General features: G+C 53.3%; 1 protein-coding gene across 2 annotated transcripts; it reads right to left on the bottom strand.

Moving 5' to 3' along the window:
- Positions 1 to 194: 194 nt before the first annotated feature.
- Positions 195 to 19357, bottom strand: NAXD (NAD(P)HX dehydratase). Of its 2 annotated transcripts, none has more exons than XM_027065223.2 (10): positions 19258 to 19357; positions 15396 to 15546; positions 12723 to 12768; positions 11944 to 12032; positions 9836 to 9944; positions 4341 to 4391; positions 4156 to 4260; positions 3480 to 3600; positions 2247 to 2367; positions 195 to 1234 (listed from the first exon to the last, which is right to left on the bottom strand). In XM_027065223.2, the coding sequence occupies exons 1-10, from the start codon at positions 19301 to 19303 to the stop codon at positions 1084 to 1086; spliced, it is 990 nt and encodes a 329-aa protein (XP_026921024.1). In that variant the 5' UTR covers positions 19304 to 19357; the 3' UTR covers positions 195 to 1083. The 2 variants fall into 2 exon arrangements, with proteins under 2 accessions (XP_026921024.1, XP_026921023.1); XM_027065222.2 differs by having other exon boundaries at positions 19132 to 19262.
- Between the last annotated feature and the right edge of the window lie 4415 nt (positions 19358 to 23772).

Genomic DNA, 23772 nt, shown 5'->3' with positions numbered 1-23772 from the left:
TGAGCAAGAGGGTTTGTACTTAGAGCAAACCCATAAAAACCGTTGCTGTGACTACTACAGTTTATTTTCAGCAGAAGGAAAGGCCGAGCGCATTTTAACAACGTTGGCGACAGGCTTTTACATTTTCATCTCCCTGCCGTCTGTGTCCTCACCTAGGAAAGGCATCTGCTAAAAAAGGAATACAAAACCATACGTTGAAATAAACCAGATTTGCCTTTTAATAGTCACCAGGATTTAGATATAATTCCCCAAAACGAAAAACAGTGAAGTTTTTAAAGTTACACCTGAAACAAGGGGGGTGGGGAGGGAGAGACAGGTTTTTAAGAAATGTGGCTTTAAAGGAAGGATCCATTTGAGGTCAGGGGTCACACAGTATCACCCTAACCATCAGGGCAAAATGACGTTTGAAGGAACCACATGGGTCACGAGCGACTGCCCAGGCATCACACAGACATCAACTTCTTGACCGGAATCTGCTCCTGAGGACACACCACCTCCAACCAGCAGGGCCCTGCTGTCTGACCGTGTTCAGTCCCCGTGCCCCGATGGGCCACGTCGGAGCCCCACCCACACGCTCAGGGCTCAGTGTCGTTTCCTCCAAAAACCAATCACTGATTGTTCTGAAATGCTTCCATTAGCCCAAGCCGCCAATGCTTATTTCTGCCGGGTTTCAATGTAATCAGTGTTTAAAAAGCAAACGTGAACGAGAAAACGAAGGCCACGCCGCCACCCGGGGGGCCTCAATTTTAAAAAGCACAGCTCATCATCGTGCAGGTATTTGGACAGGACCCAGGGGATCCCCGTGGGGGGGCATGTAGCACGGGGAGCTCCTCACAGAAACAGGAAGCAGGCCGAGTCCACAGCGCCAGCTCAGCGGCCGGGACCGTGTACGTCTTTCTCTCCATCACTGCTGAACAGCCAGGAAAGTTCAGAAATCCTGTTCAAGTCCCTGTAACACCTATAGCTACGTGTTAAGGCCAAAACCAACCTATGGATCATGCTGCTCTTGTACCCCAAGGACGGGGACCCGTGACAAATGCAGCGTCCCCATCCGTGGCGCGGCCTGCTTCCCGTTGCCTTGGCTCAGGTTTCAAAGAGTCTGCGGAACGCGGGCCCGACCTCCGCGATCATGTCGGTGGTGGTGGTGGAGCGGCCGTGCTTCTGGAAAGCCTGGTGGCCGCACTGGCGTGTGAGAGAGCATGCGCCCAGGGCGGCCAGGAGCAGAGGGCTGGACCTGGAGGGAGGACCGTCAGACAGGCTCCACTTTCCCTCCCACGTCCCCCTGACACCCCAAACAGGTTCAAGCCTGCCGGGCCCCCGAGGCAGAAGGCGGCTTTATGACCAGGGACACGGATACGCCCGGACACAACACCCACCTGCCTGGAGGACACACTGCAGCTTCCCCCCACAAAGCACGGCCTAGAGCGCCCTCGGTGCCAGGGTGCAAGGACGACTGAAGATCTGAGAACACGGGTCCTCGCCCCCGTCTGACACCAGGCCCCTGTCTGACACCAGACCCCCGTGCGGCACCCGCGCGGTCCCTGCCCACCAGCAGTGCCACCACCCTGCAGGTCCCATATAGCTTCACGGGTGTCGAGGGGGCCTCCAGACCCGGGACATCCTGCCCCGGCCCATGTGGCCACCAGTGTGACATGATGCGTGTGGAGGACGGGAACTGCCTGAGCTCACAGTTCCGATCGGGAATGTGAACCAAGCCTGCATCTCCCAGTCCTGCCACTCAGAGGAAACTACTCTCTCGGGACAGCGGGCACAGCCAGCTTCCCAGCACAGCGGGAAGCAGGCCGCGCCACGGATGGGGACGCTGCATTTGTCACGGGTCCCCGTCCTTGGGGTACAAGAGCAGCATGATCCATAGGTTGGTTTTGGCCTTAACACGTAGCCCCTTGGCCCCGCGTGTTGGTCCCACGCTTCTGCCGTACGAGGGGGTACGCCTCGTACCCCCTGGAACAGGGTCCCGAGCATGGCCGCATGTTAGAATTAACTGGGGGGCTTTAAAAACTCCTGACACCTAAGAGCCATGGGCGCTGAGCAACAGGGCAGGGCCCCAACCTCGCACGGAGCAGGAGCTGTGCGGGTGACCGACCTGGGACCCCCCCTGCCCTGGGGTCGCCTCCACGTGATCCCGAGCTTTCCCCTGCAACGTTCCAAGCGGCTATATGTATGAGCAAACGAAGTGGCTCACACGGCTGGGAACCGGAAGGACAAGGGAAGAAGACGTCACATACCCGTTTGTCTTCTTGGGGCCGGCGTGTAGCGCCCAGTGCACCAGGACACCCAGGGCGCCCGACAGCAGGTCTCCCTGGCCGCCACACCTGCGGCTGCTGCCTTCGTGGGCACACTCGAGCACTGCGGGGCAGGAGGGACAGGGCCGTCAGAGCGAGCTGGCCTGTGCCCGGGGCGTGATCTGGATCAGCTCCAGCCCTTCCCGTCTGCTCCTAATGAGGCGGTGTGTTTTAAGGAGAGCAAAGCCAGACGGGTCTGGAACCACCTGAGCCGCGCAGGTGGCGAGCAGACTCGTACAACTGGTAGGGCGCTGCCAGAACACATCGGAGAAGAGCACAGGTACACGGGGTGGCCAGGCTCACGGGCTCCGAGAGCCCAGGCCACCCAGGGACCGGCACCGCCTCCAGGGAGGTGCGTGCCACGCGAGTGCCCCCGGCACAGACCCAGCTGTGACCGTTTCGTTCACACTGTGTCACGAGCAGCTGTTTTGAAAATACAGATCTTGCAAACGGGTTATTACAGCCTCTGAATGTGTCACACACTCTAGAGCTCTCTCCAGCAATAAAAGCCCCAAGGGTGTCAGGGTCCCCCAGAGGACACTTGCTGTGTCTGCTGACCGCGGCCACGTGAGTGAGCACTCTCGGTGCACAAGGGTTTCTTCCCCTTACGGCAGGTGACAGTCCTGGGTCACGCTGTTACAGCCGGTGTGATCCCTGCCCCCCATCACGGTAAGTGAGCGGAGGACCGGCTTTCAGGGCACTAGGGAGGCGCTGCAGCCGCCAGAACCTCCCCCTGCTCGGCCCACTCAACCGCCCACAGGCCCCGGCGCAAGGACGAGGGGGACGCAGCCCCTCCAGCACCTGGCAACCCCCTCCCCGGGGTCAGCTCCGAGCACCTCCTCACTCTCCCACTGTTTTCACAACAGAACAGAATGCGGTAGAATAGTCAAACTTGTCTATGACCCCGAAGGAGTGGGAGGCAGCAGGCCAGGGACCCCGGAGCACCCCCTGCTGACCGCACCTCGTCGCCACCGCCCCTGGCGTCGGGGAGGGTGAACGCCCTGCATGCTCAGTCCCCTTTGCCAAACAGGAATAAAACTAAGCTCATCAGGAAGTCCCTCTGTGTGGAACACGTGTGGCACAAGGAACCGCATGTGCCACGGGGACGGGTCTTCCAGGGCCCAGGGCCCAGCATGGCCACCCAGGCTGACAGGCGTGAGGCCTACAGCTACCCACCGTGTTCACCGTCAGACATCACGTCCCGCTCCCCTTTCCGGACCACGGTCACGTTCCCCAGGGCCTGGCTGAGTCTCCGTACAGCTTCACGATGATCACTGCCGTCCACAAGGTCCCTAAGCTGCGAGGCGGGACATCACAGACAAGGCTGTTGGCGGACGCCAACAGCGGCACGAGCAGCACAAATACCGCCCTCCTGTCGACAAGGAACACTGCCCGTGGTGGAACTTTCAAGGCTCACAGAAGTGACACAGGCCTGAATGATGACGCGCTAACATTCATGGGGTGCTCAATATGGAAGAACTCGTGGGTTTACATCTGTTGTGTCATTTCGTCCTCACAGGCCCTACGAGGTGATGCCGTCATTACCCACATTCCACGGGCCAGGCAACGCGGGCAGGGATGGGCTGATCCACAGAGCACCCACCCACCTCTCATCCACCAAGGGACACGCTAGCGAGAAGACGCCCCATCATCACACGCCCCGCCAGGAACCAACAGCACTGTTAGCATGTGGGAACACGCAACTACCCACTGACCGTGTGCAGGGACAGGTGGGGGCAGAATCACAGCATCGCCCCACCCCGTCTTCGAGAGTGGAGAGGGGGGACCTCACACCCCATCTCAGGAGGGACTCAGGCTCACGCCCCGTCTCCTGGGAGGTCAGCAAACTCACCACGGCGTCAGAGAGTCTGGTGAATTCCCCGTGGTTGGGAGTGAGAACGGCCTTCCGGTAGCCGTGGATGAGGGCCGGGTGCTGAGCAATGAGCCACAGCCCGTCCTGCAGACAAGAACAGGTATTTAGTGCACAGCCTCGGGGCCTGGCTGTGAGAAGGGGAGCAGAGGAGAGGCCACACTCACCGCATCGATGATGATGGGGACATCCCTGGCCTTGGATGCTTCTAAGATGCCCTACAAGGAAAAGGAAACCACACTGAGCGACAAGCCCTCACCCCTCGGCGGAATTCAAAGAACACCAAGCAAGCAGTTCCGCAATGAATTACAACAACAGGTCATTGACAAGCAGAAATTAAATGTGGGCAACAAACAGAACAGACCCCCCCCGACCCAACAGCGGGCCCCTCTGGAAGTCAGGGCCAGCCCACAGGGTGGACCCCAAGGCAGAGTCTCCCACTCTTCCATCAGCACTCACTGGGGTTCCCAAATCATCAGTTCTTATGCAAATTTCCTAACATTTTGTGTTTTAAAATAAGTGACCATGGGGCACCTGGGCGGCCTTTCATTAATATCCTCAGCTCTGGTCAGGATTCCAGGGTGGGACTGAGCCCTACACTGGGCTCTGCGCTAACAGGGGGGAGCCGGCTTGGGACCCTCTCTCTCTTACCCTCCCCTGCTCACATATGCACTCGCATGTGCCTGCTCTATCTCGAAATAAACTTTAAAAAGATAAATAAAACCAGTGATGATAATAAGCTGTAAATCACCTCTGACAAGGTTATACTCCAATTTTCAGAAGTTTTTTACTAAATTATCTTTTTTCCCCCCAATATATGAAGTTTATTGTCAAATTGGTTTCCATACAACACCCAGTGCTCATCCCAAAAGGTGCCCTCCTCAATACCCATCACCCACCCTCCCCTCCCTCCCACCCCCCATCAACCCTCAGTTTGTTCTCAGTTTTTAAGAGTCTCTTATGCTTTGGCTCTCTCCCACTCTAACCTCCTTTTTTTTTTTTCCTCCCCTCCCCCATGGGTTTCTGTTAAGTTTCTCAGGATCCACATACGCTAAGTTATCTATCCATAATCAACATACATACACTTGCTTATTGCTATGAACCAGTATTTTACAAGATCATGTGCTGCAAATGCACTTGAAAGTAGAAAACATTAAGAGAACAATGAAACAAGAGCCCTGCTCTAGGACGGCTGGTGTCCTTGGAACGGGAGAAGAGGAAGGACACGGACAACATGGAGACAACTGTGTGATGACACAGCAGGAAGGCCAAGGAGACAGGCCTCGGGAAAAAGCAAACCTGCCGACACTCTGCTGTCAGACGTCTCCCAGAACGGGGGGAGCGGGGGGACCAATGTCTGCTGTCCCAGCCCCCGCCTATGGTGGTCTGTGGTGGCCACCTGAGCAGGCAGGTACAGATGTCTAGTGCCTCAACGGCGTAAACTCCAGTGTCTTCTGGGCCCAAGAGGAAAAGCAAAGGAACCAGGGGATAAATCCAGGACAGGGGACAGCTGCCTTAATGACGGCCCTGACTTGGGATTTGTAAGATGTGTTGATCTCTGTGAGGCAACTGTTTGACTTAGGCTTCAAGCGAAACGGTCCAAGATATGTACTGAGCAGCTACGACATCGCCAGGTCACACGCTCTGGACCTCCGGAAAGCGTCTTGTGATGTACACGGGCTCAGAGTCCAAAGACCGTCCCCGAAGCCCCAGCTCTGCCACTTAGAGTTGAGTGAACTTAAGTCACTTTACTTCTGTGAGACCGGGTTTTCTGATCGCTAAAATAAGGATAAGGCCTTGAGTAATACTCTGAAGTTTGTATGAGGACTAGAGATACCGCTTCTAAAGATTTACCCAGCTCTTAGCAAGGGAGCTGACAGTCCACAAATGGTAGCTGCAGTAATCATTTTAAGTACACAGTCTAGCCCTGAGCCTGACAACTGCTTAGGTCTAACACACATTTACCTTTAAACTATTTCCTTCAAGTAAATTGTTTTGGAGGGTCCGAGGACCTGCACATACTTGAAATGCAACCATTAAAAAAAGAAAACAGTAAAACAAAATACATGTAAGCAGAAATAACGTAAGACATTAAAAGGTAAATCCACATACGTTTCATACAAAGTTATTCTGAAAATGAAACGAAGAGCCCATGAGACCAGAGCTGCCCTGCCCCACGGCCTCAGTGGTCCTTTGCTGACACGGGTGTGAGCGATGGGAGAGCGGCCAAAAGCCCCCTCAAACGAGGGTCGGGGCACAGGAGCCTCGTGCAGCCGTACTTCCTCCCTTACAACGAAAACACTCCTGCTTGCTTGGAGTCTGGCTCTCCCGTTAGAACAGATTCAGCTTGACTAATCCCACTTTCCCGGATCTCTGGGTGCAGGCTGCAGCGTCTGGCCACAATGAGGATGCCTCCACCTCTGTGCTTTCCTATCACATTTCTCACAGAGAACAGTGAAGTCCACATTCAAACGCCGAGAAACCTCAGGCAACACAGCGGGGCATCTGAGTCGTGTAACGTCACAGGTCACTTGGCTCTCCTGAAGCACAGAGCCACATGTCAGTTGCCCACTGAAGGACCAACTGCTTCCGTCACTCGGAGGACTTGTACGAAGTGCACTGTGCACGTGGCTCCGTCCCCACTGACCCCACTGCCAGGACAGCAGCCACAGTGGCGGCCAGGGCCCCGGAACACAGCAGAGGGGACAGCAGCACCCAGGGAGACCAGCTGATGACACGACCACATCCCTCTCCACGCACATCCAGTTAGCGCTACAGGGTCCTACAGGGTGGATGGAAAGGAGTGAACGAGCGCCCCCACAGGTCAGAAGAGGCTGCGCAGCAGCCCCGCGTGTCCAGCATAAAGACGCAGCTGCAAACAAACCAGCAGGGGGCGCCCAGGGGTCAATGGGTTGAGGGTCCCACTCCTGATTTCCGCTCAGGTCGTGATCCCAGGGTTGTGGGCTTGAGCCCTGCATCGGGGCTTAAGATCCTCTCCCTCCTGCCCCCCACCCCGACTCGTGCTTGCTCGCTCGCTCTCTTTAAAAATTTAAAACAAGTAAACCAGGAGTACTCCCTGGGGGACCGGGCTGAGGGGAGAAGGGATGATGGCCCCCAGAGCAGAGTCCTGGCCAGGCAGCGCTCCAGCAGAGGGAACAGCCGTACGCACAACTTGCAGATGGTTATCCTGAAGAAGACGCCCAAAAGAAATGGACGCACACTCATGCACAAATGTTCAAGACATCAGCACTGTAACAGGAAAAAGCCAGAAGCAGCCCAAATGAACTAGTTAAATATGGCATGTGGTGATGTAGCTATTAAGAATCATGAGGAATATACACATACCCTGTCAGGAGAAAGTGTCCAGGACTTAGCATGGAACAAGCATAAACTACGGATAAAAAGAATGAGGCTAGTCAAGAGCCTACATTCTAGATCTGGAAAACTCTGGTTCAAAACCAGCATATGAACTGGAAGACTTCACAGCAGCAATACCCCCCCCCCCCCCAAGCTGACCTACAGATTCAACACAATCCCTGTCGGAATCCCATCTGCCTCTTTGGCAAACTGACACGCTGATCCCAAAACTCCTGGAAAAGTGCACGGGACCCGGAACAGCCAGAATACTCTTGAAATGAACAAAGCTGGAGAGATCGCACAAAGCTTATCGCATAGCCACCGTCATCAGGACTGTGTGGCACCAGCACATGGACAGCCGTACAAACCAATGAACAGAAACCAGAGCCCAGAAATAAACCCTTATGCCCACGGATTTCCAGCAAGGACACCCAGACAGCTCACTCGAGGCAAGTGGAGCTGGAACTGAACATCCACTTGCCAAAGAACACAGGTGGACTGCTTCCTTACACCATACATCAAAATCAACTCAAAATGGACCACAAACCTAAATATCACAGCTAAAAAACAATTAAGCTCTTAAAAGGCAGGACGTGATCAGAATTAAAAATGTGTGCTGCAAGGGGCACCTGAATGGCTCAGTCGGTTAAGTGTCCATCTGACTTTGGCTCAGGTCATGATCTGACTCAGGTCATGATCTCATGGTCTGCTGGTTCCAGCCCCGCGTCGGGCTCTGTGCTGACAGCTGGGAGCCTGGAGCCTGCTTTGGAGTCTGTGTCTCCCTCTCTCTCTGCCCCTCCCCCACTTGCGCTCTGTCCCTCAAAGATGAATAAACATTGAAAAATAATTTAAAGTGTGCTGCAAAACACAAAAATCAAAAACAAAAATTGTGCAGCAAACACAAGTTCCTCAAAACGTGAGCAAAAGTGATCACAAAACCTGTAACAAAGATTCGCGGTGGCGTTACTCATAACAGCCCAAGCGGAAGCCACCCAATCGTCCATCAAGTGATGGACAGGTAAACAAAATGTGGTCCATCCACAAGGGAACGTCAAACAGCAATGAAAGGAGTGGAGCCCTGGGCCACAGCGCACACACACGAACCCCGAAATGCTGGGTAAACACAGCTGGTCACAAATGCCACGTAGTGTTAAGACTGAACTGCTAGGAAAGGCCCAGAACAGGCAGAGCCACAGACCACGCCGCCTGACACCTCACCTTGGGGGGGGGGGTCAGGATTCCAACACGTGAGACTGGAGGGACACACACACTCAGACCACAGCTCTTAAAAGCAGCAGCCAGAATTTTGAGGTTACGTTGAATCCATCCACACCAATAGCATCTCTATGTCTCCACAGCACGTAAGCAAGAAACCTCGCCATAATTCGATAATCAGGGTCAAGGAGCATGAAAGAAGAAAGAGGCCAGAGAGACTGTTGTGAGCTCCACTCTGTCACGGGGCCAGCGGTGAACTGGTAGGTCACAAAAGGTCAAGAATCCCATCATCCTGAGGGTCACGGGGGCACCAAACACTCTGACACTATTCCGGCAGGAACCCTCACTTGCCTCTCTTCCTGAAGACAAACCATGTGGCAGAGAGGCTGTCCCAGGCCCTGTCCCACCCACGCTGCGTGGACAGCCACCATCTCAGGACAAGCGCACACTGCAGACCCACGGTGTACGCACGGGGACGCCCCTCCCGTCTCCCTCTTGCCTCACGTGACCCAAGGGGCCTGGCACTCCTCAGCTACGATTGCTCCAACTTTTCAGCAAAAGGTCAAGGCTCCAGGGCTGGATGATGCCACCCGGCAGGCAGTATGCCCCCGTGCTGGTGCAGGTGGCTCCGAAGCAGGAGCGCCCCAATGCCCCTCGTTTATAGGGTGTCACCTGGAACTACTGTTCGACTGTGCAGGACTGGCTCTCAGATTATCTGCCCCAAATGTCCAAGTGTTAGCTCTTTCGGCTCTCTGGAGGACAAGTCAGTGGCTGTCCTCCCATGGCAGGCGTCTGTCCCCACGCCTCTTGTTCCAGAGTGGGACACCCGCACGTGAGCGATCCCAGCTGCAGGGTGAAAAGCTGATGCCCCAAGAGCAAGAGACGCATCCCATCCCGGTTGGTTGTTAAAACCTAAAGGTTTGCTACTCTCTCTCTGCCTAGTTCCTCCTCCCTACCCCAAACCATCTCCATGACTCCATCAAGAGGCACCGGAACACTGAACAGATGCTCCATCAAAGTGCTCGTCTTCTGACTTCCGAGCTCAGTCGGGTCCATGAGAAGAGGGAAGTTCGGTAATTCTCTACGTTACCTTAACGTTTTCGAGAAGAACATTGTCTCTGCCCAGGCCGGGTCCTACCACCAGGGCGTGCAGTCGGGGCAACCATGTCTCCACGTCCCGCACGGCACTGGGGCTGTCGCTGCGCAAGGAAAAGAAGGGCAGAGCACTTACAGTCTGCACGTGCTGGCTTACCCTTTAGGGAGACCACACGTTCTTCTGGATTCCCCCGTTCTTATTCCGAGTTCCTTCTCTGTGCCGGGACCGCACCCGGCATCCAGCCATCAGCCTCCCCGGCCTCCTCCGCACACGGGTTCTCCCCAGAACACCCAGCTGCGGAAACCTAGCTCTCAACATCTACGATAAGCCAGACAAGACACGTGGCTCCTTCATAACCATCTCTGCCCTCTGGAAGGAACCCGTCTGTCTCCATCACTCACAGGAGGCGCCCGGGGGACCCTGTACAACAGAAGAACGCCTTCACTTAGCACAAGACCTGACAGCTGGAGGCACTTGTGTCACTCCTTCCCACCCATCATCTCGCTCTTAAGACTCTTGCAACCCACCATGTAAAGCCTTGCCCAGAACAACCCCACTGTGAGCCCCAAGCAGCCGTGCTTAGTCTTTGTGTGACTGACTGACTGCAGGGACGCAGGCACTTCCAAGAGGGTGCGGTTGTCCAGAACACCCCGCCCCCCCTCTGCTCCCAGATGTCCACATGCTGGGCCGAACCTGCTGACACGCACTCCTGGGTGGCCTCATCCTGTCTCCTGGCTTTAAACCTCTCCCACACGTGAACCCCTGATTTACCCTTTCCCTGACCACCTCCGTCTCGTCCGGTGCCTGACGGCAATGCGCTCGGATGTCCGACAGGCAAGTGAAAACACACCCAAAAGCCAGCCCCTGACGGTCAGGCTCACCCGAACCTGCTCCCCCATGCCCCCACCTTGTTAACGGACAACCAGCTTGGACCGAAGCCAGGGCGGCCTTCACAACCCTTTTCCTTCTACCCCGCATCCCACCTGTCAGCAGCCCCTGGGCTGTACTTTCAGACGTGCCACGAATCTACCCCCTTCTCCTACTCGTACCCATCACTCACTGTCACCTATGACACCCCCATGCAACCCCTGCTTCCACCCTGGGCCCCAAGAGCTGTCAACACAGCAGCCAGACGAGCCTGTTACAATATCCACTGGATGTGGTTGTTGCCCTGCTCAGGGGCTCCAGCGGCCCCCCTGCACTTACATGAAAGCCAGACCCTCGTGATGACCCCCACAACCTGCTAAGCTTGACCCTGAACCTCTCTGGTCACCTGCCCTACCTGGAGCTCCTATTGCTCCCCAACACCCCGCAGCCTGAGCTGTTGCATCAACCCTTCCCCGTGTCTGCAGGGCCCTACCTGAACGCACCCTCTGGGCCCCTGCTCACGATCACCCCACGGAAAAGCACACACACACGGAAAAGCACATGCGTGCACCCCATGTGACATGTGGTGTTCCGTCCCCTGCCCTGGCTCTCCACGTGGTCTTTACCACCCTCTGACACACTTGTCCTACTTGTCTGTCTCTAGGACTTTGCTGCCCAGTAGGACAGACATCAGCGCCATGTGGCTACTTAAGTTTAATTAAAATAAAAGCTCAGCTTCTGAGTCCCACTGGCCACATTTTAAGTGCTGGGTAGCCACGTGTGGTCAGCAAGGAGAACGTTTTCATCACTGCAGAAAGCTCTAGGGCACAGGGTTGTCCCAGAAAGGAAGCTGCACAGAAGCAGGTGTTTTGTCTGCTTGGTCCTATGCTGTCCCTCTGGAAGCAGGGCAGAGACTGGAAGGGGAAGCATTTGCTGAATGAGGAAACGGCCCCACTACGGTCCGACGGGCTCATTACTGCTGTGGGGGCGTGGCCACAGGCAAGGCCCCGACCTCTCCCCGGAGGCCTCAGCCCTTTCTGACAGCCACGGCGCACAGGGCCCTGGTGGCCTGAATCTCATCCCACGCTGCACACACATGGCTGCTGGGCTTCTGACCTTACGGCCTTGTCCCCTCTCCTGAGGGCACCTCCCGTCACCTCCCAGCACAGCAGCCACCGGGCAGAGGCACCTGCAGCCCCTGACGAGCTGCGAACCACCCGCGCGGCCCCACTCACAGAACGGGGTGAACGATCAGCTCCGGGCTGTACGACTTGATCACGGGTGCAGCCTCCCGCGTGCAGAACACGTGCGATAGATCTGCACCCTAAGAAACGAGCACAAGGGCGGACTCAAAGCACGGCCCACCCGGCAGGCACCGAAGGGGTGTCCGTACAAGCCCCTCGCCGCGGCCCCACACTAGGGCGAGGTGGCTCAGAGCAGGACAGACCCTAAGGAAAGGTCTTCGGAGAAAGCCTTTTGCCGCGCCCCCTGCCCCCCAAGTGGCAGGTCAACCCAGACCAATTCAGCTGTGTCACCCTAAGGGCCGCGGGGGGCACATTTCACTCATACTGTGCCGACGGAGCTATTAGGACTTGATCAAAGGCCTAGGAAATCGCGAGGTGTAAAGACGCCAACTGCTTAAGGCAGGACAGAGGCGGTGTTCCAGGATTGCACTGAAGTACAGTCCTAATGAAACTTCAGTTAAAAACTCCCAGTTCTTTGGTCACAGCACAAGGTCAGGATAGATTTCAAGGTGCTTTTCGGGGCATCTGGGGGTTCAGTCGGTTAAGTGTCTGACTCTTGGTTTTGGCTCAGGTCATAATCTCACAGTTCAAGGGATCAAGCCCTGAATCAGGCTCTGTGCTGACAGTGCAGAGCCTGCTTGGGATTCTCTCTCCCCCTCTCTCTGCACTGCCCCCCCCCCCACCCTATCTCCTCCTCTTCCTTTCAAAAATAAACTTTAAAAGACAAAGACAAGCTCTTCACTAGACAGAGAAGCTGTAAACAGACCTACCACTTTGAGAGCGGAAATTGCTGCGAAGTAGGGGGCTCCCGTGTACCTAAAAAGGAAGATACTTACAGTCAGAAACTTCTGGGAAGGAGGCAATACAGCAGGTTTATCAGAGGGTTACAAAGACATGAATCACACAGCCCAAGGCCCAACACCTCACAGGTGCTCAGAAAATGTTCAGTGAACTTCAGCAAACATGGCTCACGACCAGACAAGTCACTGTGTCACATAAAACCTTTGTGCCACATCAGGACCGCCACTCTCTGCAGCACGGTGCCCACACAGAAGATGGAGGCGGCCACGTGAGCTCACTGAAGGGTCTGCCAGGAGACCCCCAGGGGCAGGGGAGCACAACACAATCAGGCACCGAGACTCACACAGCTTCCTCCTGCTTCTGCCCTACCATTCCAGAATGCCTGTAACTGTTTTTAAGGTTGCATCAAACACAGAAAGGAAAATTCTTTTTTGGGGGGGGGGGGGAAGAGGGGAGAGAGAACCCATTCACATAAGGGCGAGGGGGCAGAGGGGTGGAAGGAAGGAGAGGAACTAAAGCAGGCTCCACACTCAGCAAGGAGCCTGATGCGGGGCTCGACCCCATAACCACGAGATCATGACCTGAGCCAAAATCAAGAGTTGGACGCTTAACCTACTGAGCCACCTAGGTGCCCCTAGAGAGGAAAATTCTTGAACTTGTCATCGGACTAGTGTAACCTTTACGTCAATCCCGAGCAGCAAAGGGAACCTAGGAAAAAGACTGAGAACTCTACACGAGACACTCTCCCAGAGCAGGGCCGCCAACGGGCCGGGAGCACAAGGCAGGACACACACACCCTCTCTGGCCCACCCCACAACGAGGACACAAAACAACGAAAACCAGCTTGCCTACTTGCCCAGCAGAGGCTGCCCATAGTCACAGGGCAGGGGGGCGGGGGATGCTTGCTGGTGCCAGCACACACATTAGTATCTGGAAGGCTAACAATGTGTCCTTACTGTATTATCATGTGGGGTACCATAAGGCTGTCACTTCACACATCTCTGAAGTGTTTGAATTTTTATAAACAAGTACATAATGCTTTTCTAACCAGAATGAAGAGGATCCTACTTTAAAGCTTTAGTTCCTAAAGCTAATGGACAGATTTTAAATTAGATAATTACCCCCTAGCATGCTACACTACCAGACTATCTAAAAAGAAAACCTGAAGACCGATTCTTCCCATGCAAACGTCCCAAAATACAAAGCCGGAGTTGGAGGGGATCTGAGGAATAAAACTCCCGACATCCTCAACACTCTCAAGGGGGCTGGGACCCAAGGGGGCCCCCATCCCAGAGGCCGGAGGAGGGCTGTCCTTTAACTGAGGGCCTAAAGGAAGAAAGGCAGCTAAGAGCTAGTGATCCAAGAGTCCAACATGCGGTAGCAGGAAGAAAACCAGGTGTGAGATGAGAGCCAGTAAAAGGCAAACTTCCCCCATCCAAAGGGATCATGTCTACAGACAGAAAGCAACTCAGCAAATCTCAAGATTATTGAAAAGAAGACACACCCAGACACATCTGGAGAAAACTGCAGAATTCTAAAAAAAAAAAAAAAGAAAACCTTACAAACAGCCAAGCAAGAGTAAATTACTTACTTACAGATTAAGGTGAACTTTTAAGGTGCAGAGTGGAGGCTAGAGAACAATGTGATCACGTGCGTGGATTACCAGAGAAAATCGCTGCCACCTCGGCCTGCCTAGCAAGACACCGCGGGTGTGCAAGTCCTCCACGGGCCCCCTGCACACTCTGCACAAAGAACGTGCCAGAAGAGGCCAAGGACTCCTACCCTAACTGCAGCCCACCAGGCCAGGCAGGAAGCAGACAGCAGTGTAAGTGGCAATATACAAAGTGACAGTCAGCAGTGAGAGCTCTCTAGGAATTCTTAGATCACGTGTTCACTCTCCCCAGAGGCATTTTTAATTCACAGTAGGTAGAAAAGGCAGCCACTAGCTACATTTGAAAGTATAATAGGGGCGTCTGGGGGGCTCAGTCAGTCAAGCGTCCAACTTCGGCTCCCCATCAGTGAGTTCAAGCCCCGCATCAGACTCTGTGCTGATAGCTGGGAGCCTGGAACCTGCTTTGGATTCTGTGTCTCCCTCTCTCTCTCTGCTCCTCCCCCATTCGCATGCGGTCTCTCACTCTTAAAAATAAATAAACATTAAAAAACAAGGACAAATTACAAAATGTTATGTGTCGAATAACTCAGCAGCAAAATACATAAAACCAGAAGAGAGACCGGGCCACAAGAAAAGGGTAGGCTCTAATTTCATTAATGACTCCCACGAACATCTTCAAATTGACAAAGTACACCAAACACATACTGTTTTTATCCTGATTACAAAGTAATACCTGTTTGTAGCATGGAGCCTGGTCCATACAAACAAGGGTAAGGCAAGAAAAAACAGCCTCAGCCTCCACCACAGGCAAAATCGTAACACTGACACAACCCCCGCGGACCGCACACTCAGGGCCCGTTTTCTCCTATTCGGTCAAGAAGCTCATCACTGAAAGATACCGAGTGTTGTAACATGGAACTACATTCAGAGATGATTACTGGGTCTAACTGGACAGATGGCGGGCCGCTAAGGAGGCAGACAGCCAGGTAACAGAGGTTGTTGACACGCTAACGTGGTCCAAGTCACTTACTCCTGGCAGCCTCCGACTATACCTATTCTTCCGTCCTGACCTTTGTGCTTCTTGGTGGTTAGAGGAGGGATGATATTCCTCACCAGCTGTAAAGTATTTTCCATATCCGTTATTGAATGTGGTTTATGCAATGAAAATGCTCTTCTTAAAACTGAAAAACAGGAAAACAAATTATTTAGAAAAATAAGTATCCATCGGCATACACAAAAGAGACTGACACGAGATAGCCTGTTAACCAAAACACCTCACAAAGCTGACTTAATATCAATGCTAGATTTTTATCCAAAGGCTTATTTTATTTCTATAAGCAAATGTTTAGAAATTACAACACAAAACACAAGCTGTACATTATCAAATTTGTTTCTGAAATGTGTCATTTTGAAGTCTAGCTAATCTTTCAGAAAATGTTTTTAATGCATTCCTACTTAATAAACTATACACATTCCATTTCAATCCTCCTTTAAGTCTTTTCTCTCAAACTGGAAAAGCAACTTCCCACTTGTTACCTTTCACGGTCACATTCAAGTCTGAGATTCACATTACTCCCAATTTGCCAGTCATGCTTCTGACACTCAGTTGGATACAAATTAAATAGTCCAGAAATGGGGGGCGCCTGGGTGGCTCAGTAGGTTACGTGTCCTACTCTTGATTTCGGCTCAGGTCATCGTCTCATGGTTTGTGAGTTCAAGCCAACGTGCTGATAGGGCAGAGCCTGCTTAGGATTCTCTCTCTCTTTCTCTCTCTCTCTCTCTCTGCCCCTCCCGTGTGCACTGTCTCTCAAAATAAACTTTAAAAAATTAAAAAAAAAAAGCAACCTAGAAATGGCATTCTAAATAATAAGGTGATTTTTAACTGTCAGCCCCATACTTTCTACCTTCTTGCAAACCAACACAAGCTAAGACTCAAAACACAATCACTGCAAACCTCTGGCCAAGAAAAGGCACAAGTGGGCTTGCTCAGGGACACCCCCAGCCCGCTGACCACTGTGCTTCCAAAGTCCCGGGGAGTGTCCACAGTGCCACCTCCCAGAGGCGCTGCCTGTCCACACCCCAAATCTGCGGGCTGCACAGTCTTCTCGTGGGCACCCCCTGGTGAGCTGCATGAAGGGAGCTAGAGCCACTACAGTCACATGTGGCGACAAATCACTGCTCGAGAGCAATCCACACGGTCATGAAAATGCTTGCTCTGTGTTTGTTCCAAACGTTAGCACATCTAAGTAAGGACCGGACTGGACAACACAAGAATATCAAAGAACGGCCACTCCTTCAAATTCCCCACATCAAGAAATACAGTTGCTTTTTACATTTTTTTAAAATGTATTTATTTTTGAAGGAGAGACAGAGTGTGAGTGGGGGAAGAGCAGAGAGAGAGGGAGACACAGAATCCGAAGCAGGCTCCAGGCTCCGAGCTGTCAGCACAGAGCCCAACGCGGGGCTCGAACCCATGAACCCTGAGATCATGACCCGAGCCGAAGTCGGGCCATTAACCGACTGAGCCACCCAGGTGCCCCTATGGTTGCTTTTTAAAGTCTAGAATTGTGAAAGCACAATCCAAACTTACCGGTCATTCAAGGGTTGTTCTGGGTTCCTGACAATGTTGTGGTTTATCAGGGACCGTAACTTTATGCTAAGGACTTAGCCACACACAAAATACTCCTAAGGCCACCCACAGCCCTTTGCCTACACAGAACATGGTTCAGCCCCACCTACAAATTCAGGCTAGGGGTCCCCTCACCCCCAACCACCTTAGAGTGGCACAGAGCAAGACACTCCATAGACGTTGGTTTATTGGATGTTGCATGTTGGTTTAATTTTCATTAGAAGCCAGTCTGTCCTCTTACAGACCAGGACACTGGAGCCCAGGGAGACAGGCCTGTGAGGACACCTGGGTTAGTGACAGGTAAGCCAGGCCAGAAGACACCGCTGTACCAAAATGCTGCCGTTTTAAGGCAAATCGTTTTTCTTTAACCAAATAGTCACCACACCAACCAAAAGACGAGACAGAGATGATCAAACCTGTCTCAACTGCCCCCATAACCGTTAGGGACTGGGGAATAAAACCACTCGGGAAGTATGGCATTTTCACTCATGAACCAGTAAATCCACGCTGCTCACCAGCACCCGCCCCATCCACCTGAGGGCCAAACCAAGGTCAGTTACATTTCCTTACACTTGGCAGTTAATCGGTTTCAGCTGGCTTACCGGGGGCAGACCCCGTTCGGGGTTGTCCACAGAAATATTTAAATAGAAACATCAAAGTTCTGCAGGAGAAAAAGGCCTTGGCCAAAGGCGATTCCAAATGTATCCAATTAAGGGGTGCCTCGGTCACTCAGTCGGTTAAGCGTCTGACCAGCTCAGGTCATGATCTAGCGGTCCGTGAGTTTGAGCCCCGCGTCCGGCTCTGTGCTGACAGCTCGGAGCCTGGAGCCTGCTTGGGATTCTGTGTCTCCCTCTCTCTTTGCCTCTCCCCTGCTCATGCTCTGTCTCTCTCTCTCTCTCAAATAAATGTTAAAAAAAAAAAAATTAATCCAATTAAGTCACCTGGTCTTCACAACAATTCTGAGTCTGGAAAACAGGTCAAACCTGCCCGTTTTTTGTTTGTTTTAAGGAAGTGGCTGAGGCCGACTGGAGAACTGGAGGACTGAACGGATTTCATAAGCCTGGGCTGTTTTCTGGAATTACGTACCGCCAACGACCCTCCCTGATAACATGTCTCTTTGTGCCCACCGTGCCTTTACACTAACGAGACCCGTCCTAATTTGGAGTCCCTGCACTTGACAGCATTCTGGACAATAACAGAGATGCCCTAAAGCTAGCACAAGGGGTCAGTGCTCGAGAACTCCACCTGTGTTTTGGTAAAAGTTCAGCAGGTCGGCTTAGTAATGAATCTTCAAACTCCAAGAGAAATACTAACTCATCACAGGGTACAAATTTAGGAGAAAGGGCTACCGATAAAAAGTCTCTGAACAAACTGTGACCAGAGGCCCCTTATGCGTCTCAAAGCATTTGGCACCTGAAACTAATGGCATGCTGTGTGTCAACTATCGTGCAGAAAAACAAAAAGCCAAAACTCCTTAGGTTATTCTGTGGCAGGCCCAACTCTGTACACGCCTTTGGTAAAATCCGTCTGATGACTATTACAGCAAAAGTAAATGTTACCACTTCAGTTACTTACTGGCTAGGGAACCGTGGCTTACGTAATTCTCGTTTTCTCAGAGCCTCTTCCACACAAAGGCGGATAAACAAATGTCTCCACCGTGTTGTGAGAAGTGAGAAAATACAATATACAAGCTCTTTCACGGTTTAAAATATATTCCTGTATCTTACACAAACACAAATAACGTACATAAACATCCACAGGGCAGAGAGGAAAACCCCTCGAGGGGATACGGGGCTCCGACTGGGACACGCTTGTTCCTTACACGCCTAAATCCTTTTACACCGTCCGTCCTACTTAACAGCCGAGGCCGGGGCTGGGTCCTCGGGGGGTCATTCGGGTGAACCCCGCATGCGACCCGGGCCCCAGGCGCGCCCACCGGGGCCGGGCTGCGCGAGGCGCCCCAGGACCCGCTCGGTCCCCTCGCCCAGCGCTTCCGGCACTTCCAGTCCGCGACGCGGAGGAAACTCTGCACCGCCTCGGCCGGCCTGCTGGCCCTGGCCCGGCCCCCCGACGGCCCCGCGTCGTCCCCGGCTTTCGGCGGCGCCTCCCGTCCGGACGAGCGCCTGCGGCCAAGTACCTGCGTCCAGCGGCGGCCCGTAGAGTGCGAGCGCGGCCGACAGCAACGCGACCACCGCAGCGCCGGCGACCACAGCCCCGGCCCCCGCCCGAGTGGCCATGCCCGCAAGGCCGATAACGAACTTACCTCGCCGGCAGGCGCAGGCAGCCACCCAGACGCGACCCACGGCCATCGGCGGACTTCCGGGCTCGCGCCCCGCCCCGCGCCGCCGCCGGAAACACGGCGGCCCGCGCGGTCCCGGAAGCAGGCGCTCAGTCCGGCCTCGCCCCACCCACAGGCCAGCCTCCACCAGTCATAGTTGGTCTCTCATGATTGACAAGCTCAATGCCCAACCCAGCAGGGCCCCAGCTCCGGTCGCCTGGAGTTTTGCCGGAAAGCAGGTTAGGGCATCAGCGTGCGCCGTAGTGATTGGGGGTTTGGGTTGTTTTTGTTGTGCCTATTTTGGGCCGGGAGCATTATGGGAAGTGGGGCAGCACGCTGCCTCGTTGACAGACACTTTGCTTTTGGAAAGCAGGTGGAGGGTCCGGAGGAGCATCTCTGCGCAGCCCAGTCCCTCATGTGCCCGACCTCTCCCCTGGACTCCCAGACTGGTCCATCCAGCTCGGTGGCCCCCGCCAGGCTCCCCGCCTCCATAAGTCGGAGCTCGGCCATCACAGCTGCGCGAGTCAGAAACCCGGAGGGCAGGCTCGCTCCCCTCATTCCCCCGCACGCATCCCTCCTCCTGAGGGCCTGCCTTGTGGAAGCCGCTTTTAGGGAAACAGGCTTGAGCGGTGGAATGCAGAAAGGGTCCACGGCGACCCCCTGGCTGAATACGCACAGGCCCATCAGGAGACCCACCTCAGGACAGCCGTAGCCCCTAACTGACCAACGGGCTACTTACAACCAGGCGCAGTTACGCAAACAGGGAGAATTGCATGCGTTGCCATACCTCGTCTTCCCCGTTTAAAGTAGCCCCCACCCACTGTCTCCTTGCAGACAGCCGCTGCTCTGCTGTCCTGCCCGCTGCTCCCTTGCCCTGTATGCAAACGTGCATCCCCTTTGCTCTGCCTCAGGTGAATTCTTTCACTTCCCTCGCCCCTGGCTTCCACCCCCATCATAGCCTCACGTTTGGGGGCCCCCCATCCCACCGGGAGAGACACCACGTTTAGACACCACATGCCTTAGAAACGGATTCAGAATTTGCCTGCCCGCACACTCTGCTTGAAGCGCCGTCGTGGCTAGGAGATGATGGCAGTGGCACTCTGTTAGTGTCCTGGGGCTCCCATAACAAATTGCCACACCCCGGGAGAGGGGGACACAGAACAAGAGAAATTTCTTGTTTTATGGTTCTGAAGGCCAGAAGTCTACGATCGAGCCTTGCCCTCTGTAGCTTCTCTCGGTGGCATCATCCTATCATCCTGGGCGTCCCTTGCCTGGCAGCTGTATCACTACAATCTCTGCCTGTGTCATCACATGGCATTCTTCCTGTGAGTGTCCTCAGGTCATGGTACTTGAGTCTTCTTACAAGGACACCAGTCATATTGAACTAAGGCCCACTCTGATTACCTTATCATAATTTGAACGTCTGCAAAGACCCTGCTTCCAAATACGGTTACACTGACAGGTGCTGGGGGTTGAGACTTAACATATCTTGGGAGATACAACTTCCTCATAACACCTTGTAAATCCATCTCCCTATTTCCCTACAGCAACAGAATGATTTTTTTTTAATTTTTTTTCCCAACGTTTTTTTATTTCTTTTTGGGACAGAGAGAGACAGAGCATGAACGGGGGAGGGGCAGAGAGAGAGGGAGACACAGAATCGGAAACAGGCTCCAGGCACTGAGCCATCAGCCCAGAGCCTGACGCGGGGCTGGAACTCACGGACCGCGAGATCGTGACCTGGCTGAAGTCGGACGCCTAACCGACTGCGCCACCCAGGCGCCCCTTTTTTTTAAGATAATTTGTTTTGAGAGACAGGAGGGGCAGAGAGAGAAGCAGAGAAAGAATCCTAAGTGGGCTTTGCAGTGTCAGTGTCAGTGCAGAGCCCTAGGCGGGGCTTGGTCCCACTGAGTAGGTGAAGGTCTAGCATTAGGCAGGGATAGATAAGGGGTCCTCAGGGAGGCAGGCTGCAGTCCAAGTGAGAGGCTGAAGGGTTTGGGAAAAAAAAAAAAGGGTAAATGTATCCCAGACCCACCTGGGCTAGGTGCCATGACTGGAGTCTCACGAACGTTCTGATAAGGTCCCAATAAAAAATCAAAGACAAAAATCCTTGGTGGCAACCCAGTCAGGGACCCCTCTTACTCTTGAGAGCTTTGTAACTTCAGCTCAATAAACTCTATCGCTTTGCTCACTCTCTGTTGTCCATGAGATTCATTCTTCGACTCCAGGAGACCGGGACCAGTGTCTCTCCCACCCTCCTGTAACACCATGAACCCTGAGATCATGACCCGTGCCAAAATCAAGAGTCAGACGCTTAACCAACTGAACCACCTAGGCGCCTCGACAGAATGATCTTTCTTAAATGAAAGATCACGTCACTCCTTCGTACAGAACCCTCCAATGATTTCCTGTGTTGGAGCAAAATCCAACTAGGTGTTGTCTTTCCCGAGGAATAATTTACATAACAAAAACTTCACTGATTTTAAGTGTACAATTCCATGAGTTTGCACAAACGTATATAACCATGTAGTCACCACCACATTCATGATTTAGAACACTTCTGTCAACACTCCCACATCAGGCTTTTGATGCTATTATAAATGGTATTTTCTTAGTTTGAATTTTTAATTGCTCATTGCTTATATACAGAAATACGATTGATTTTTATATATTGACCTTGTATCCTTTGACCAGGCTAAATTCACTTATTAGTTCTAGCATATACTTTTACGATTATTTGGGCTCTTCTTATAAGCAATGACAGTTTGCCATTTTTGATGACGTTAACTTCATTGACTTCCATCACTTGTTAAGGTGGTAGGTAGCCACCAGATTTTTATTATCAGTATGAACTCCTGAATTTTCATTTTACTCAGTAAAACATATGAGTTTTTATTTTATCTTATCCAGAATTTTTAATTTTATATATTTTTCACTGCCCAGTTATTTATTACCAGTAATGAAAGGGCGGGCCTACGCCAGCCGACTCCATCTTGTTCTGTGTCCTTCACCTTGACCACACTTCCTCCCCTTGAGTAACCCCCCCCCCACCTGCCTAACAGGACTCGACCCTTCCCCAGGACCCTTCCCCAGCCAATCGGCTGAGGCCATAGCCATTACCTCACCAACTGCCCCCAGGCCCCAATAAAACCTTTGTCCTTTTGAAATTCGCTCTTTCCCTGGTATCTCACCGCTGCGTCGGTGCAGGTAGGGGATTGAGCTCGAGCTAGCTCGAATAAAGGCTCTTTGCTTTTGCATCGGACTCGGCTCCCTAGTGGTCTTTGGGGATCACGAATTCTGGGCATAACATTTGGGGGCTCGTCCGGGATCCCCAAGAACCCCGAGGGACCCCCGACCCGGAGAGCCTGACTGGCCACGGTTAGTGTCTGTTTGTTCTGTCTTTTCTGTGTGAGCTCATTTCTGGAATTCTGGTAGTGCCCGACGCGGTCTAAGTGGACGCACTGGAGGACCACGGGCCGGGAGTTTCGGAAGACGTTCCGATTCTCCCTTCTGGAGGGACGTGGAATCCCCTCAAAGGTCTGAGACGAGGCGGGTCGCTCCCGCTGGTCGGCGTGAGGCCGTCGTCTTTGGAGGGACGTGGAATCCCCTCATCGGTTTTGGAGGGACATGGAATCCCCTCAAAGGTCTAAGCTAGCTTGCAGTTATGCTTCCATGGAGTTGGAAGACTTTCTAGGGGCCCTCTGTTTGTCTGTTTTTGTATTTCTCTGTTTTGTTCTGTGGACTTGCTGGATGGACGTTATGGGACAGACTCAGACTACTCCTCTAAGTATTATGATTGATCACTTTAAGGATGTGAGGGGAAGAGCTAACAACCTCAGTGTGGAAGTCCGAAAGGGTCGGTTGCAGTTTTTTTTGTTCTAGCGAGTGGCCAACTTTCAATGTCGGATGGCCACCCGAGGGGACCTTCGACCTCCCTACTATCCACCGAGTCAGGAGTATCATCTCTCAGCCTAAGGCGGGCCATCTTGATCAGCTCCCTTACATTATCACTTGGCAGGACCTTGTAGAAGACCCACCCTCTTGGCTTAAGCCCTTCCTAACCCTGCTCCCTCCGGAGCCAAAACCCATTCTTGCTTTGCAGGAGACAGAGAAGAGGAAAAGTCTTACCCAGCCTTCAGCACCCCTCTACCCTGTCCTACAGGGGGGTACTGAAGAAGAATTAATTTTTCCTCCCCCGTATAACCCCTCTAGGATGCCGGAAGAACACCATCCTCCCCCTCCGGGGGAGGCAGACGCTGTTCCGAGAGTGGGAGGCGGAAACGCTCCAGGGGGAAGCCCGCCCTTTACCAGACAAAGGGCTCAGAGGGGGCAATCCGCCTCCGCCGCCGACTCCACTATTCTGCCCCTGCGAGCCACCGGACCCCCAGACGCGGAGGGGAATCAGCCCCATCACTATTGGCCTTTCGCCACTAGTGACCTCTACAATTGGAAAGCTCAGAATCCTAAGTTTTCTGAGAAACCGGCAGGGCTTATTGATTT

Source organism: Acinonyx jubatus, chromosome A1 (assembly GCF_027475565.1).
Source record: "Acinonyx jubatus isolate Ajub_Pintada_27869175 chromosome A1, VMU_Ajub_asm_v1.0, whole genome shotgun sequence".
Lineage (NCBI taxonomy): Eukaryota > Metazoa > Chordata > Mammalia > Carnivora > Felidae > Acinonyx > Acinonyx jubatus.
This window is presented reverse-complemented; position numbering and strand designations above follow the sequence as displayed.

What these genes read in the sequence shown, in the direction of transcription:
- NAXD (XM_027065222.2), bottom strand. Translation starts at nt 19,231, where the DNA reads ATGGCCACTCGGGCGGGGGCCGGGGCTGTGGTCGCCGGCGCTGCGGTG. An exon ending in CGGGCCGCCGCTGGACGCAG is followed by an intron (nt 15,547 to 19,131) that starts GTACTTGGCCGC and finishes CCTGTTTTTCAG; the next exon opens with TTTTAAGAAGAGCATTTTCA. An exon ending in CCAGACTCTCTGACGCCGTG is followed by an intron (nt 3,601 to 4,155) that starts GTGAGTTTGCTG and finishes CCCGCCTCGCAG; the next exon opens with CTTAGGGACCTTGTGGACGG.